Source organism: Lutra lutra, chromosome 12 (genome assembly GCF_902655055.1).
Source record: "Lutra lutra chromosome 12, mLutLut1.2, whole genome shotgun sequence".
Lineage (NCBI taxonomy): Eukaryota > Metazoa > Chordata > Mammalia > Carnivora > Mustelidae > Lutra > Lutra lutra.
In genome coordinates, this window is record NC_062289.1 from 19,969,607 (window position 1) to 19,984,301 (window position 14,695).

General features: G+C 39.7%; 1 protein-coding gene across 11 annotated transcripts in view; it reads left to right on the forward strand.

Annotated features, from left to right (window-relative positions):
• Nucleotides 1–14,695, forward strand: part of TCF4 (transcription factor 4) — a 357,366-nt gene that overhangs the window by 115,350 nt on the left and 227,321 nt on the right. For all 11 annotated transcript variants that reach the window (XM_047698493.1, XM_047698501.1, XM_047698494.1 and 8 more), the window contains 2 exons: nt 4,323–4,384; nt 8,071–8,167. In XM_047698493.1, the coding sequence (XP_047554449.1) occupies nt 4,323–4,384; nt 8,071–8,167 (159 nt within the window). The remainder of the gene's footprint in view (nt 1–4,322; nt 4,385–8,070; nt 8,168–14,695) is intronic.

The following is a 14,695-nucleotide window of genomic DNA, read 5'->3' on the forward strand; positions in this document are numbered from 1 at the left end:
CTTGTAGAATTTTGACCCCTTTCTAGCTAGTATCCCATCTATCACAGTGTACATTTTGATAAGCTCATCATACCTCTGGCTTTACTGTCCCCCTATTTTTATTTTCCAGTCTTTTCGATTTCTTTAAATATTTACTTTTGTATATTCATGTTGTGTATAATTCTTTTTTTTTTTTAAGATTTTATTTATTTTATTTGACAGATAGAGATCACAAGTAGGCAGAGAGGCAGGCAGAGAGAGAGAGAGGAGGAAGCAGGCTCCCTGCCGAGCAGAGAGCCCGATGCGGGGCTCAATCCCAGGACCCTGGGATCATGACCTGAGCCGAAGGCAGAGGCTTTAATCCACTGAGCCACCCAGGTGCCCCATGTTGTGTATAATTCTATAACCTTTTGTGGACCCAAGAATGGGTATAAACTCCTAAATATTTTCACTCTGCCTGGGAAGACATTTGAGAGGTAACATTCAGGATGGTTATAGAAAGAAATGAATTTCTTTCCAGGGAAGCATTGACAGTGTTGGAAAAGAGCACTCCTGGATTTGTGGTTGTCAGCATCTGTGTTTGCTGGTTGCTTGAGAGACTTACCTGTTCCATCGAAGCCTCAATGTTCTCATATATGAAATGGGGGTACTATTAGTGCATTGATGTTCTTATTCTTAGTACAGTATCAGACACATACTTAAGCTCGCTAAACATTAGCTGCTGTTATTTTTTGATAGATGGAACAGTTTGGGCAGAGGGACTAGCAGGTACAAAGCTATGGAGGTATAGAAATGGCGTGCAGCGCCTGCGTCCATCAGCAGGGAGGAAGGAATGGCCAAGGGTAGGCCACATGCAGGTTTACTAAAAAGTGAGTCTGGGCAAGATACAGATGTATCTGGATACAGATGTGATGGGAATGTGTACTGAATGCTGCTGAAACTGGCACCCTTAGCGGGAAATTGAAGATCTGGAGTGAGAGAGGCACGTGTTGGTGTCATGGGGGCACGGATCTGTCTTATGTTCCTGGTAAGGCAGGATGGTGGTTCTCAAACCATTGTGCACAGGCAGGAGACTTGGGGACCTTGTTTAAAGCACGGTTTTCAAGAGCAATCCAGACTCAGTTGGTCGGCAGTGGACCCCAAGATGCTGATTTTGAAATGAATATACAGGTGATCCCCATGTAGGGGGTCCTCAGATGCCCTCTGAGATGGATGGGAATAGTTGTTGAGAAAATGCTCACTAACTAACTGGCAGACCTGATGAAGCTCAGTGGGAGGGCAGCTGGAAACAAATGACTTAAAAGCAACATGTTTACATTCATTATGAGTTACAAATCTCCACGCTCTCCCTCTGTGGCTTCTTGCTCTTAGATAAATGAGCACCCAGCTATACAATTTTTTTTCTTTTTTTTTTTTTCAGATTTTTTTTTTTTTTCAAAGAAAAAAGTATAATCAGAAATCATACAGTTGTCCTATTAGGTTTGGGAGAGCTAGAGACTGGTCCTTATCTGGTAGACATAGCAGGAGACCAGGGGATGGAAGAGCCTGTTAAAAAGAGATCAGTAAATGGGAGGAAGCAGAAAGGAACGTGGAGCAGCGTGAGGTCAGGAAATGAGAAAGATGGAAATGAGAAAGGATGGGAAAAGAGCAGTCAGATCTGATTGGTTGGGAATCTATTTGTGAAGGAACCCAGCCAGTATTTAACCTGTTTTGAAAAAGCTAGACTTCCAGCATTTTTAATTAGTGGATTGCTCGCTTTTGAAATTGCCCAGTTGGGAATACTCAAGTTTTGATGTGTTTTATCTGGCTGCTAATTAGCAGGCTGCTTGGTTGACCATCATTTTCCCTTTATTCTGTGGACAGAAGATGTTTATGAAGGTCTCCTGAAACAGTCCAGCTCAAGTCTGGGTTAAAAGGCATAAGTCACTATGTATTTAGTAGGAGTCCATACTAAGCTATAAATTAAATTCTAGTACATCTTTTCTCCAACTCGCCTCTTCCTTTTTGCTCTTTTTTTTTTTTTTTTAGATTTTTATTTATTTGACAGAGAGAGATCACAAGTAGACAGAGAGGCAGGCAGAGAGAGAGAGAGAGGGAAGCAGGCTTCTTGCTGAGCAGAGAGCCCGATGTGGGACTCGATCCCAGGACCCTGAGATCATGACCTGAGCCAAAGGCAGCGGCTTAACCCACTGAGCCACCCAGGCGCCCTCCTTTTTGCTCTTTAATGTGATTTTCCCTCTGCACTGGGCTTCTCAATCTGGACACAACTGACACTTGGGGACAGAGCATTTTTGGTGGGGGGAAGGGACTTTCTAACATTTGTAGAATGTTTAGCAGTATCCCCTCACCTCTACCCACTAGATGCCAGTGGCGCTGTCCCCCTTCCCGCCGTCCCCCCCCATGTTGTAATAACCAAAAACGTCTCTAGACATTGCCAAGTGCTTTCTGGGGTCCAAAATCACCCCCATGTGAGAACAACTCCTATTTCCTCCTTGTTTCTGCCTGCTTTTTTGTGTTTAAAGATTTCCTTAAAAATTGGAAAAATAAAAGGGGTCCAAACAACGTGAAATCTTATGGAACAGAGGGATTCAACTCTGTTCCTTCATTTTGTTTTGGCCAAATGTAAGAGGAAAAAAAACTCTCAAATTAATCCAGGCTGGCTGTTTCAGGTGAGAATAAAGTCAAGACATGCCAGATTTTTGAAAATCCGCAGTGCTTGAGAGATTTTTGTCGTTTATACATTTTGTTGCTGAAAATATTTGGTTTTTGGTTAAGGATGAAGAGAACCATGTAGGTTTGCCAGACTCCCCAGTCTAGAGCGTTCTGAGTCATTTCTGCGAGTATTTCAGTTCGACATACCCGGAGGCCAGGAGATGGGGTTACTCACCTGCAGATTTGGGGAAAGCCTTGCATCTGTCTCCAGACTGGATGCAGGACCCAGAGCTTTCTTGACCTCCCTGAAAGCTCACAGTCACTGATTGTAGCCATCTGCAGGAGACTTTTGTTTGCAGTTGCATTATCTTCTGAAGCACCCACAAAAGGGACAGAAATACTTGTTTTAAAAAAAAGGGAAAGAATGCAAGTTTAGTAATAATAATTGTCTTTTTTTGCTGCTATCCCATCTCTTAAGAGATTCTAAAATGCCGTGTGTTCCACTGTACCCCAAAATAAATCAATTAACTATACTATGATTATTTCTTCTGATAATAAAATAGCAGTAATAAAAGGAACGACAGTGGTGCATTAGGAGAATAAACAGTATCACTGAAATGTTAGGAAACACAATAAATGGGATTATATCTCCTAAACCGAAGTTTCACACCTCTTTCTCCAGTCCTGTCAGACACTTGTGATGGCCGTCTGTTATCAACCACTATCAAAATAATGAAACAGTGAAACTTTTTATACTTATCAAGGACCTTTCATCAACAATCTCAAAGCCATTTCTAAATATAGAGAGACTGATCTTCAGAGCACATTTATGTTTTAAGCAATGGATACGATAACTTCACCGTAATAGTCTCCAGCCTGAGCACTTTGCCACTTGAAGTCCCAACCCCTGGCATGGTCGGTATTAGAACTTTGCTGGTCCAGAGTTTAGAAGAATTTCCACTTCCTGGTAGCTCATATAGGTCTCTTCACTATCACTTATCAAGATAAAACATTGCTTTAACAACTTTAATGTTCACATCTCGATGCCCAGATTAAGGATTATAGCCGAGTGGTCAATTCTGTTACAATAATTAAAATACTGAGATAGTGTTGTCTTTACTTAAAATGTTAAAAAAAAAAAACACCCACATTGTAATATCCTTGTAGTGTACTGGTGGAAATAGATTACTGAATCTGCTTTTTGTCTTGTGTATTTTGTTTCATGCCTGTTGTCTGGTATAATAAGCATTGGCTAGAGAACAAGAAGTATCCACGAGCATTATGAGCACAGATGCTGCTAATGTTGGCGTGAATATTTGCCTTAAGTTACCTTTTCAAATATACATTTAAGGTTGTATGTGTCATTTTAAACTTATTTTGTAAAAAAGATCTTGATAAAACTTTAAGTGCAGTTTCATGTCTATAAAAGTTGAGGCTATGAAACACTGAAGGATGGAAGTAATTTTTATGTTCATACCTCTGGTTCCTGAGGGTCCAGTTCATTTCTGCTGTGAATTTAAATGAGTTAATTTAAGTAGATGGGTCAGAAGCCACTATCATCGTGGTAGCCCCATGCCTGATTCTTAATTAAAGGCAACAGGAGATTAATTTGAAACATTAATTTAAAAGTGCATATACAAAAAGGAAGAATTACTGCAAGAAAGCCTAAAGAACTTTTCTCTTGTCCCTAGATGTAGAAGACAGAAGTAGCTCAGGGTCCTGGGGGAATGGAGGACATCCAAGCCCGTCCAGGGTAAGTATATCTAATCTTTTTTCCCACTACCAGACATCCGCATATGTAAATTGACAAACTGAAGGTGAGTTTCTCTCTCACACACACACAAATGCACAGAAATATATATGCATACTAAGTTTAATGAGGATCAGCTTGTGTTTGCAATTTTTTTTTTCTTTCTCTTATTGGATGCTGTTATTGAATTTGACACCTGTTCCACTTCTGCTAACCAGAAGAAAAATCCTTCATTAAATATTTGGCCTTACTTTGCCAGTTATTGATCCAGTATTACAGAAAGTTATTTGTTGTAGCTGGCACAACTTTGAAAAAAATCCAAGTAGCCCTGTAATGTATTGGTGTAGACTACAGAATAATTCTGAAGACAGGGTCTGAAGTTCTATCTGATCAGTATAATCTATATAATAAATTAGGGTTGATTTCATTTCATAAATGCCATATTCATACCTTTGGTCACCAGTTGGGTTCATTCATTTATTTGGTTTCAGATTTTTGTTACTCCTTTTCATGGTTTTCCTTCATGCTTTAGCTGTTAGTTTGGGTGTAATGGGAAGACCATGGAATGGGGTGGGAGTGGGGTGTTTTGGCAATATGTATATTTGTGTGTATATGACCTTGGGCATGTCATTTCACTTCATTGGTCCTCATTTTTCTAATTTATAAAACGAAGAAGTAAAGCTAGAATATCTTTTATGGTCCTTCCCACTTGAAGTTATATGATTTTTAATGTATAATCTGTTTTTTTTTTTTAATTTTTTTTTTTTAAAGATTTTATTTATTTGTCAGAAAGAGAGAGAGGAAGCACACAAACAGGCAGAGAGGCAGGCAGAGGTGGAGAGAGAGGCAGAGAGAGAGGCAGGCTTCCCGCCGAGCAAGGAGCCCGATGTGGGACTCGATCCCAGGACCCCGGGATCATGACCTGAGCCGAAGGCAGCGGCTTAACCCACTGAGCCACCCAGGCGTCCCGTATAATCTGTTTTTAATGGAATCATTTCTAGGCCCTCTAAAATCCATGTCAGCTTTTCTGATATACATATAAATACCCCAAATTAAAAATAGACTGAGAGCACATAGTCAAACAAACGTGTGCCCCTCCCCCAGCCAGCTGTAGAAATGAAGCATTCTGCAGGGGGGGCACATTTTACTGTAGGTATTCACATAGATTTTGAGGTGTGGGTGTTTCTGTTTTGGCAGAAGAGGCAAGGAAGGTGATCAAGCTTTCACAATGAGGACATTTCAGCAAGCCACTGTTGTCCATTTTCACCTGTCCTTTGACCTTGTGGTTCTCGCTGTGGTCCTCATAGCGCGGCAGGGTCTGTAAGCTTACCAGGAGCTTTGTTGAGCCACTGCACCAGCTGTTGGGGTTGATATCCTAATGCATTATATGGATGGGTTGAGGAAATCTTTCCTCCTCCTCACGTTACAGGCTGCACTTGCAGAAATAAATCCATTCCCCTTGACAGCAAGTGTAGGAGATGACAGAATTTCCCCCTATTGTTTAGCTCATTCACACTTAATGTCTTATGATTTCTCACTTTAACACTGCTTTTAATTGTTCTTCTGACAACAAGGTCCCTTAGGACTGTCCTTTTATCTCCTTTTCAGTAATTGTCCTGCCATTTTTTTTCAGGGAATATTTTGGGGAATAATTTTGAGTCAATATTTTGTAATTTCTGTCTTCTCAATCCAGGAGTTTGCATGCGACTGATTTCTGTGGCTGACTTGTCCCGACAACCATGCTCAGTCCTGTCTTCTCTCATCTTAAAGTGGTGATATTATCCTCTACCTTGCAGCACTGTTCTGCAGTTTAAATTCCGTAGTGTTTATTCAAGTACACTGTCTAAGATGAGGACACTTAGTAAATAAAAATCAGTGTTATACACTGCCTGGCATAGAATAAGTGAGTGCAAAACCCATGCTAGGTATTAAAATATATAACATCTTTTTATACAATGACATATTGACAGTGTTAGATTATGGTATCATTCAAATTAATTTCTCTAAATAAGGAAAATTGATTAAAAACAGGATTATTTAGAACCTTATGGGTTCCAATTATTCTCTAGTGAAGTGACATGCATTTTCATTTCTCATACAGCATCCGTCTTTTTTTGTGTGGGCAGATTCTGCCCTTTGACTAACATGCCAACTGATACCTCTGAGTAAATTTGACTTGGTCTTTATGGGCACTACAACCAGCTGAGCAGATCGACTTTTTTTTTTCTTCCTTTATGGTTACTTGATGCACCTTAGTCTGAAATTTGAACCCTATTTATAATATAGGTGATTTTAACTTTTCCTATATGTTATCAGATTCCTTCATTAATAAGTGGACAGGTTAAAAGCATTATTTTAGGGGCACCTGGATGGCTCAGTCTGTTAAGTGTCTGCCTTCAGCTCAGGTCATGATCTCAGGGTCCTGGGATCGAGCCCATGTTGGGCTCTCTGCTCAGCGGGGAGTTTGCTTCTCCCTTTCCCTGCTGCTCACCTGCTCATGCTCTCTCTCTCTCTGTCAAATAAATAAATAAAATCTTAAAAAAAATAAAAACAATTGTTTTAATTTTAAATTCTGTTAAAATAATTAGATAATCATAATCATGACAGATTTCTGCCAAAAATTAATGTCTGCTTTAAAACTCTTTTTTTGGTGGCATGCTTTGTCCAAATCCAAAAGTACTAATTTTTTTTTTAAAGATTTTATTTATTTATTTGACAGAGATCACAAGTAGGCTAAGAGGCAGGCAGAGAATGGGAGGAGGAAGCAGGCTCCCTGCTGAGCAGAGAGCCCGATGCGGGGCTCGATCCCAGGACCCTGGGATCATGACCTGAGCCGAAGGCAGAGGCTTTAACCCACTGAGCCACGCAAGTGCCCCCAAAAGTACTAATTTATGCTAAAGTTTTGATGTTCCTCTGCAGTCATGTTGTAATAATTTTAATGTTCTTACATGTTAATTACTTATGGAATGATCCAGTTCCCTTACAACCACAGTAACAACTATCACAAAACATTGAAATTTCAATACCGTAAAACCAAATGTTGTTCAAAAGGCTGTATCTTGAGCTTCTAAAAGCAATTCATTATAGGCTGTGGGTCATTCTCACTGATGGCACAATCTTGCTTTTTTTTTTTCTTTTTTAAAATAATGTGGGTTTCCTAGTGCCAGGGTGGCTCAGTTGGTGAAGCATCTGCCTTCTGCTCAGGTCACGATCCTGGGGTCCTGGGATCGAGTCCTGAATCGGGCTTCCTGCTCAGCGGGGAGTCTGCTTCTCCCTCTTCCTGTGCTGCTCCCCCTGCTTGTGCTGCCTCTCTCTCTGTCAAATAAATAAATAAAATCTTAAAAAAAAAATTAAGGGTGCGTACCAAAATAGTAACTTCCAATATTTGCAGTACATTTTATATGTGTCAGGTGTTTTATTTCAGTTAATCATGTCAACAGCTTCCTGCAGTTGATTCTACTATTATTTTCTGTAAGATTTCACAGTTACCATGAGGAAAACTTGAACTCTGCAGACTCTAGAGCCCTCACTTACTGGACCTGTGAAGAGGCAGTACCCTTATAATGAGGTTCCACAGTGGGAATGTGGACTTCCAGTTTCTTTGGCTCTTGGAGTTGTCAGTAGGGGGGGTATTTATATGCTGATTTATTCATGCAAAATGAAAACTTATGATGTTTTTTTATTTACAGAACTATGGAGATGGGACTCCCTATGACCACATGACCAGCAGGGACCTTGGGTCACATGACAATCTCTCTCCACCTTTTGTCAACTCCAGAATACAAAGTAAGACCAATTTTAAATTAACATGCACTTTCGAATGCTGATATTTTGCCGTAGAAAGGGGAGAACACAGTCCAGACAGAGGATCTGTTTTTAGGGACTTGGATATTACCCACTTCACTCTAGTGATTTTAAATTGCAGGAAAATACTGACAGTTTATTATGCTTGGTAATCGCACGTAAAGGACTATGTTTTATAACCGTGTGGAATTATAGGATTTCAGTGATATCGAATTGCCGTGGAAATTTTGTCTTCCTTATAAAGCTCTTATTGCAATTTCAGTGTTGCAATACTTGTATTCTGATTTAAGGTTGATAAAGTGGTGAATATTTAAAATACGGGCTTGTCTGTTGGCAACGATAGATAGTCTGGGGTTATGGAAACCCCTTTAATAATAGGTTTAGATTGCTGAAATCAGAGTAGTGTATTGAAGTTGATTGTAAATTCTGGTTGTGTATTTATCTTGGTGTGAGCTTTTTAGTGCTGGTGGTCTAGGCGGACTGTATCTTACTTCACTGGAATCAAGCTATGCTTGAGACAGTTTGCGAGTTTCCAGCTTGTTCTTCATACTGGCTTCTTTCATGGGTTTTTCTGTTTCGTTTACCCTGTAGGGATGTGTGTCTAACAGCAGTAACCTGAGCAATGAGCGATAGCAGGTTTCTTTAGTTTCGAGTGGAACAATGATCTTTGTTCTGGTAGATGTGGGCTTTTTTCCTTAAACAACATTAATAAATCTCTCAACTTGGTCAAATTCTATTGCAAATCCATCAATAAATGAAGTAAAATTTCTTGGCAGGAGGCGTTGGACCATACTCCAGGAAAAACACACAGCCATAATTATATCACTTTGAAACCATAATTGCAAATGCTTCTAAAGAATTTCCCTATTTTTAAGCCTTGGAAGCTTACTTGTTATTTAATATATAGATTGTCCTCGAATCTCAGTCATTTTTTCAAAGTCACCATCAAATCCAGGTGTTTAACACCACATAGATGAAGCAGAGGGATACTAGCAACTTATTTTAAGTGACATCATATGCTCGTGCCTTTCAATATCATTCCAACTTTGAGAACCATGAAGTTGTGTTTGATTATTGGTTCTTACACTTGTGTTCCTTTTTACTTTCAAACGATAAATGTCCTAGCTATGCCTTAATTTTGTAGCTAAAGCCAGGTTCCCAGTTTTTTATCAGTTGTTGAGCGGGAAATGCAACAGTTTCATCCAGATCCAGAAGACGAGATATATCTGTCAACTTAGATTTCAAAGAACAACTTTGGACTCTTCCGTGACAATAGTGCTAATATTAAATTCTAACACCTTGCTTCTCCAGTCATCCTTGCTCAATTTCATAAAATAGAATAAAAGATTAACTTGAAAATAATCATCTTGGGAAGTAGTACTCCGGTGGCATATTAAAGAACTCCCTTGGAAGATTCTAAAACTCTCCTCTGATGAGCGAAAGTAAAATAGAATGAATGAATCGCTACTCATATTCAGAAGTGTACGTTAGGTACGTGATAAAAAGTTTTCCCCAAGACCAATTTGATAAGTTAGTATCACATAATACGCCAGGCAATACAAAGATATTAAATATTTGTTCTTGTTCATCTGTCCTTATGGGCAACTGTTTTACCAGCCAAATTCGTTTTTCCATCCAAGTAGTAGTTAAAATATACGTGGGCTGCGAGCCTGGAGCTAGAGCAGAGAGAGCTGACTCTTTCCACTTAGTTGTTGTTTAAGCTGAAAGTCCATGTCAGCTCTGTTCTTTTATCCCGTCTGCCCTCCTTCCCATTAAACTCTTAAATATGGAGGCCAAGACAGTCTCCTGCATTGTGATAGGAAATGCTACTATGTCCGGGAGGCTCCCACCCACTGTTCCCCATGAAAGAACTTTTCTGTTAGATAAGCTGTCTGGTCTGAAACATGGCTCTTTATTGTTTACAAACTGCTACATTTTCCACCTCAAGCAGATTTTTGCACAGAATAGATTTGTGCTGGGGCTAAATGGTTTATCTGACATTAACGGCGCAGTGTCAGACTGGGGTCAGGGAAGTCGCCCTCGGAGCGAGAGGGCACGGCGCAGTCTGCAAAAAAGGGAAAAAGACATTTAAACAACTATGAAATACCTTGCATTTTTAGTTTGGAAAAGAATTTAAAAATATTTTCAGAGGACTGCCCACGAGGCCACATTAACTCTTGCCACCCCTGTCTCACATCCCAAGCGCCTTCTGGATCTGGCTTGACTATCTCAGGGCTAGATTAGGGGAACAAAGATTCTCATTGATTTTTGCCCAAGCTGCTGTTTATTGAAAATAAAACCACGTTTGAGATGGGCCGTGTTTGGTGTGTGTTTATGCTGTGCTTTTCTAAAGAGAAGATAGGTTGTCTTCCAGAAATTAGACAACCAATTTACAAATGGAGATGAAGATAAAATAAAATCTATAAATGTAGCCAACGATTTGAACTCATGGAATACATGGTCTGCTCTACTCTGAGCTGCTCTTTGTGTCCAAATCCGTATTCGGTGGACTCGAAGTTTTCATTCTACCAAAAAAAGGCATTAGACATCACTGGAAGTTTTTGACAACAGTCAATACCCGCTTTCAGAATCTTTAGTTTTCATTTAAATTACAAAGGATTTCTTTACATGTCAAAGATTTAATTCTGCTGTGATGTCACATTAGGGTAAAAGCTATAGCATAAGAAATAAATCAGCCACTTTATTGGACCAGATTCTCTGTTGTCAAATCAATCAAGCCTGTGACTGAATTAGGCGTCTGCTACAGAAACAAGTGACACTAATTTTACGGGAAAGAGTTATTAACTGCAGATGACCTGATTTTTTTTTTTTTTAAGTAAACTGTTCATTTAATGAGGTTTTATTTTATTGCAAGGACAGAAAAAAGTAATGAACTGCTCTCTCCTTTTGGGAGTGCATTATTATTATATATTTTGTTCTTAATGGCAATACGCTATTTCGGAAATGATGCAGGCATCGCTAACATTTGCTCATAAACCCTTATGTAACAAAAGTCCTTTATTACAACTGTGAACTTTCTGATGTCACAGGAATGGTTTTGCGTCAATGTTCCAGTTTTTGTGATAGAATACTTAGGTTTGGCTCCAGAATGCCAAAACTCAACTTATTTGTGTATCTCAAGTTTTTGCAGAATGGTATATAGATAATAGAGTATCTCCATTAATTTATTCTTTAAGCCTGCATATCCGAATGTAGTATCCTATTGGATAGTTTGTGAATCCCTAAACTAAAAAATGAACAAATGAATACAAACGCGCCTGCCTGCGTGCGCGGGTGCGTGCGCGGGTGTGTGTGTGCGCGCGCACATGCCTATTCCACTAGAATTAATGACCCCTCTCCGTCAATAAGGCTGCACCACTTTTTCCATTACTGTCCATACTTAGAGTTGCCATACCAAGTTTTGGAAGTTGAGATTGTGTAAATCTTCTAAAGGAAAACATAACTAAAATAAACAAAAAAGCCAGCCCCTAATTTAAAATAAAAATAAGTGTGCATGACTTTTTTCCCTCTCCTGTGGGGGAGTCTTGGGGGAACTGAGAGACTACATTAGTGAGTCATCTAGCTGACTGCCTACCCTGACCAACTCGTGTATGTACTCTCTTTTTAAAATGTTCTTTTATTTTTTTGTTGAGGTATAATTGACAGATGACATTATATTAGTTTCAGGTGTACAGCGAAGTGATCCAATATTTGTGTATTCTACTCTTTTACCTGACATTTCCTGAATCCTCAGCCACTGCTTTCATTGGGCAGAGACAACCAAGCCAGTTTGCGTTTTTGCTTCTTTGAAATGCCATGTCCCGTTTCGCATCTGGAATAAACAAATCGCTTTTCCTTTGTGACGACGGATGGTTATTAATGATAAAAACATACACTTGATCTGCTGGAAACTTGTTCGCTACAGTTTTTACCTAGGTCAGTAAGTAGCTTTCAGAATATGCTGATGGGACAGAGGGGCCGTGGGTCTGAGTCTTGTGTTTTTAAGAGGATTATATGCTATGGAATAGTTTGAAAATACTGACAAGAGCTATATGCAAAGAGTATGGACTTTTTTTTTTTTTAAAGATTTTATTTATTTATTTGACAGAGAGAGATCACAAGTAGACAGAGAGGCAGGCAGAGAGAGAGAGGGAAGCAGGCTTCTTGCTGAGCAGAGAGCCCGATTCGGGACTCGATCCCAGGACCCTGAGATCATGACCTGAGCCGAAGGCAGTGGCTTAACCCACTGAGCCACCCAGGCGCCCCAAGAGTATGGACTTTTTAACATTCCTGCCCCTACTTGTTTTCTTGCAACCATTAAACTTCTGCAGGTCATTGTCCAAATGTTTTTACAATGGGAAACAATATATTTTCGAGCTAATACTTTTTGATCTGAGGAAGGAGCTAAGCATGCATTTTCCTTCTATTGTTCCAGAGCCTTAATTGAATACCAGATTGTTTGAGTGAGCAACTTGCCAGTAAGATGACAGACAAGCATCGGTAACTGAAGGATGTGAAAAGTGATCCTTTTGGGCAGTTGGCTGCAGGGTAGTTCAGCCTCAGCTGCTGGGTTCCTCAGTGTCCCGTCGTGAATGGTTCGGTTTCCTTGTTGTGGTGTTTGGTTCTAGTCCCACTTAACCGTACTCCACCAGAGCCCTCAGTCATTTTCCACCATAGAGTAACTGGTTTCTAAACTAGCTCAGTGGAACATTTTACTGCAGGATTAGATCGGGGTTTCAGGCAGGACTGAAGAAAGCTGCTGGCTTATGGGATGACCTTTGAATCTCATCTGGGTTAGCGGTTGATATTTTGATTTGGTTACTGTGGTCATATTGTGACAGCTGCTAGCTCATTATAATTCGGTTCCACTGCTCCGTGGGCCTAGCGGGAATATTTAGGTTTGTATTACTTCAAAGTGTTTATGACTACCCTGAGTTTAGCCCGGCATAAAGGTGAAGTGTTGTGAGTGTTTTCAAATCCCAGTGGCTGAGGCCAGTGGCACAGTCTTCTTGTAAAATGGCGAATGTGAGTAGATGCTAATACGGGGAGTTTTTCTTTTCATTGTAAAACTGGAAATAAACCTAAACGAAGAGACTCTTACTAGGAAAACTGTTTTGAAAACCTTAACGTACAGTAACCTCAAAGAGACACAGGTTTTTTTCGAAGCATGGGTAAGATTTAACTTGACCTCTTTGTCAGATGTTTTCTTTTCACACAGGAATTTAAATATTTGGGGGGTGGGGGGAAGAACACAAACAAAAACAAAACCTGTATGACGATGCCAAGTGTTTGATTTTTTTCTAAAGTGCCAGAGGTCAGATAATATTTTAGTAACTTCATAAAAATGCAGTTATGACTAAGGATGTCAGCTCTAGACATTTTCGTTCACTTTTAGATTGTTCTGAAGTTCGATAGTAAGAGCAGGGGGCTTGCAGCTTCATTGGTTAGGGATGTCTGTGTAGTCTCAGTGTCCTCTTTTTTTAATGACTTTTTTTTTTTTTTGGCTTGAGGTTATCTTGATATCATCTGTTATCTATTGAGCTGATAATGTGGTAGCAAGCAGTTGCTGAGAGAAGAAACATTTAATTGTGGTGTTATTTGTTGTTTGCTTTCTTTGTTCAGGAGTTTTGTTGTTTGAAGATGTTAACTTAAAATGTCTTCCCAAAGTATGAACAAATGAGACTATTTGAAGTGTCTTCCCAAGTGATACTGTTAATCCTGATTTTGAGCTACGTCTGGGAGCCAAAGAACTGGCTTTTCTGCTCTCTGCTTTGCTGCAACCCGTGGGTGGCTCCTTAGGTCAGGTTTTCTCACATCTCTAGATTGAGGGTGGAACAGACCTTTAGATGATCTCTGAGGTAATTTTTTCATCTAATGGTCCATTGATCTTTTAGGTGTGCCATCTTATCCTTCTGCTGTATTTTATCGTTATTTCTAATCCATTCATCTCTATTTTATGATACCTTCAAGTAACTTCGCTAGTGATGTGTTTTCCAAATGTTATTCTTTAAAGCCTGATTCAAATGGATGTTTCTTTTCTACCTCAGCTCATTCCATATCTGTAGTTAAGAGATTGGATTGATTGAGAATAAAATAATTACTCATTAAGTTACATCACCAGGAGAAAAGCATTACACATGAGCCAGTGCCTGGCTTAGAGTTGTAGGACCTCAACAGATGACTGTTGAGGGTTTCATTCGCGAATAAATCAGGAAATCAGATATAGAGGGTTTAAGTCCTGAATGAAAAGCCCATAAATTAAAACCAGGCCTACATCCATTTCACTGTATCAGGAAGAAAACCCTCAACCAGAGCCGGTTTAACAGAAATTCATTCTATAGTACTATGTCCTGTGCAGAATATTCCAGTGTCAGGGAGTGGATCATATTACAGCATGGTAGATTTCAGTATTCACCAAACATACCACGAGATATTTTATTTATATAAAATAAGTAATGGGGCGCCTGGGTGGCTCAGTGGGTTAAGCCTCTGCCTTCAGCTCAGGTCATG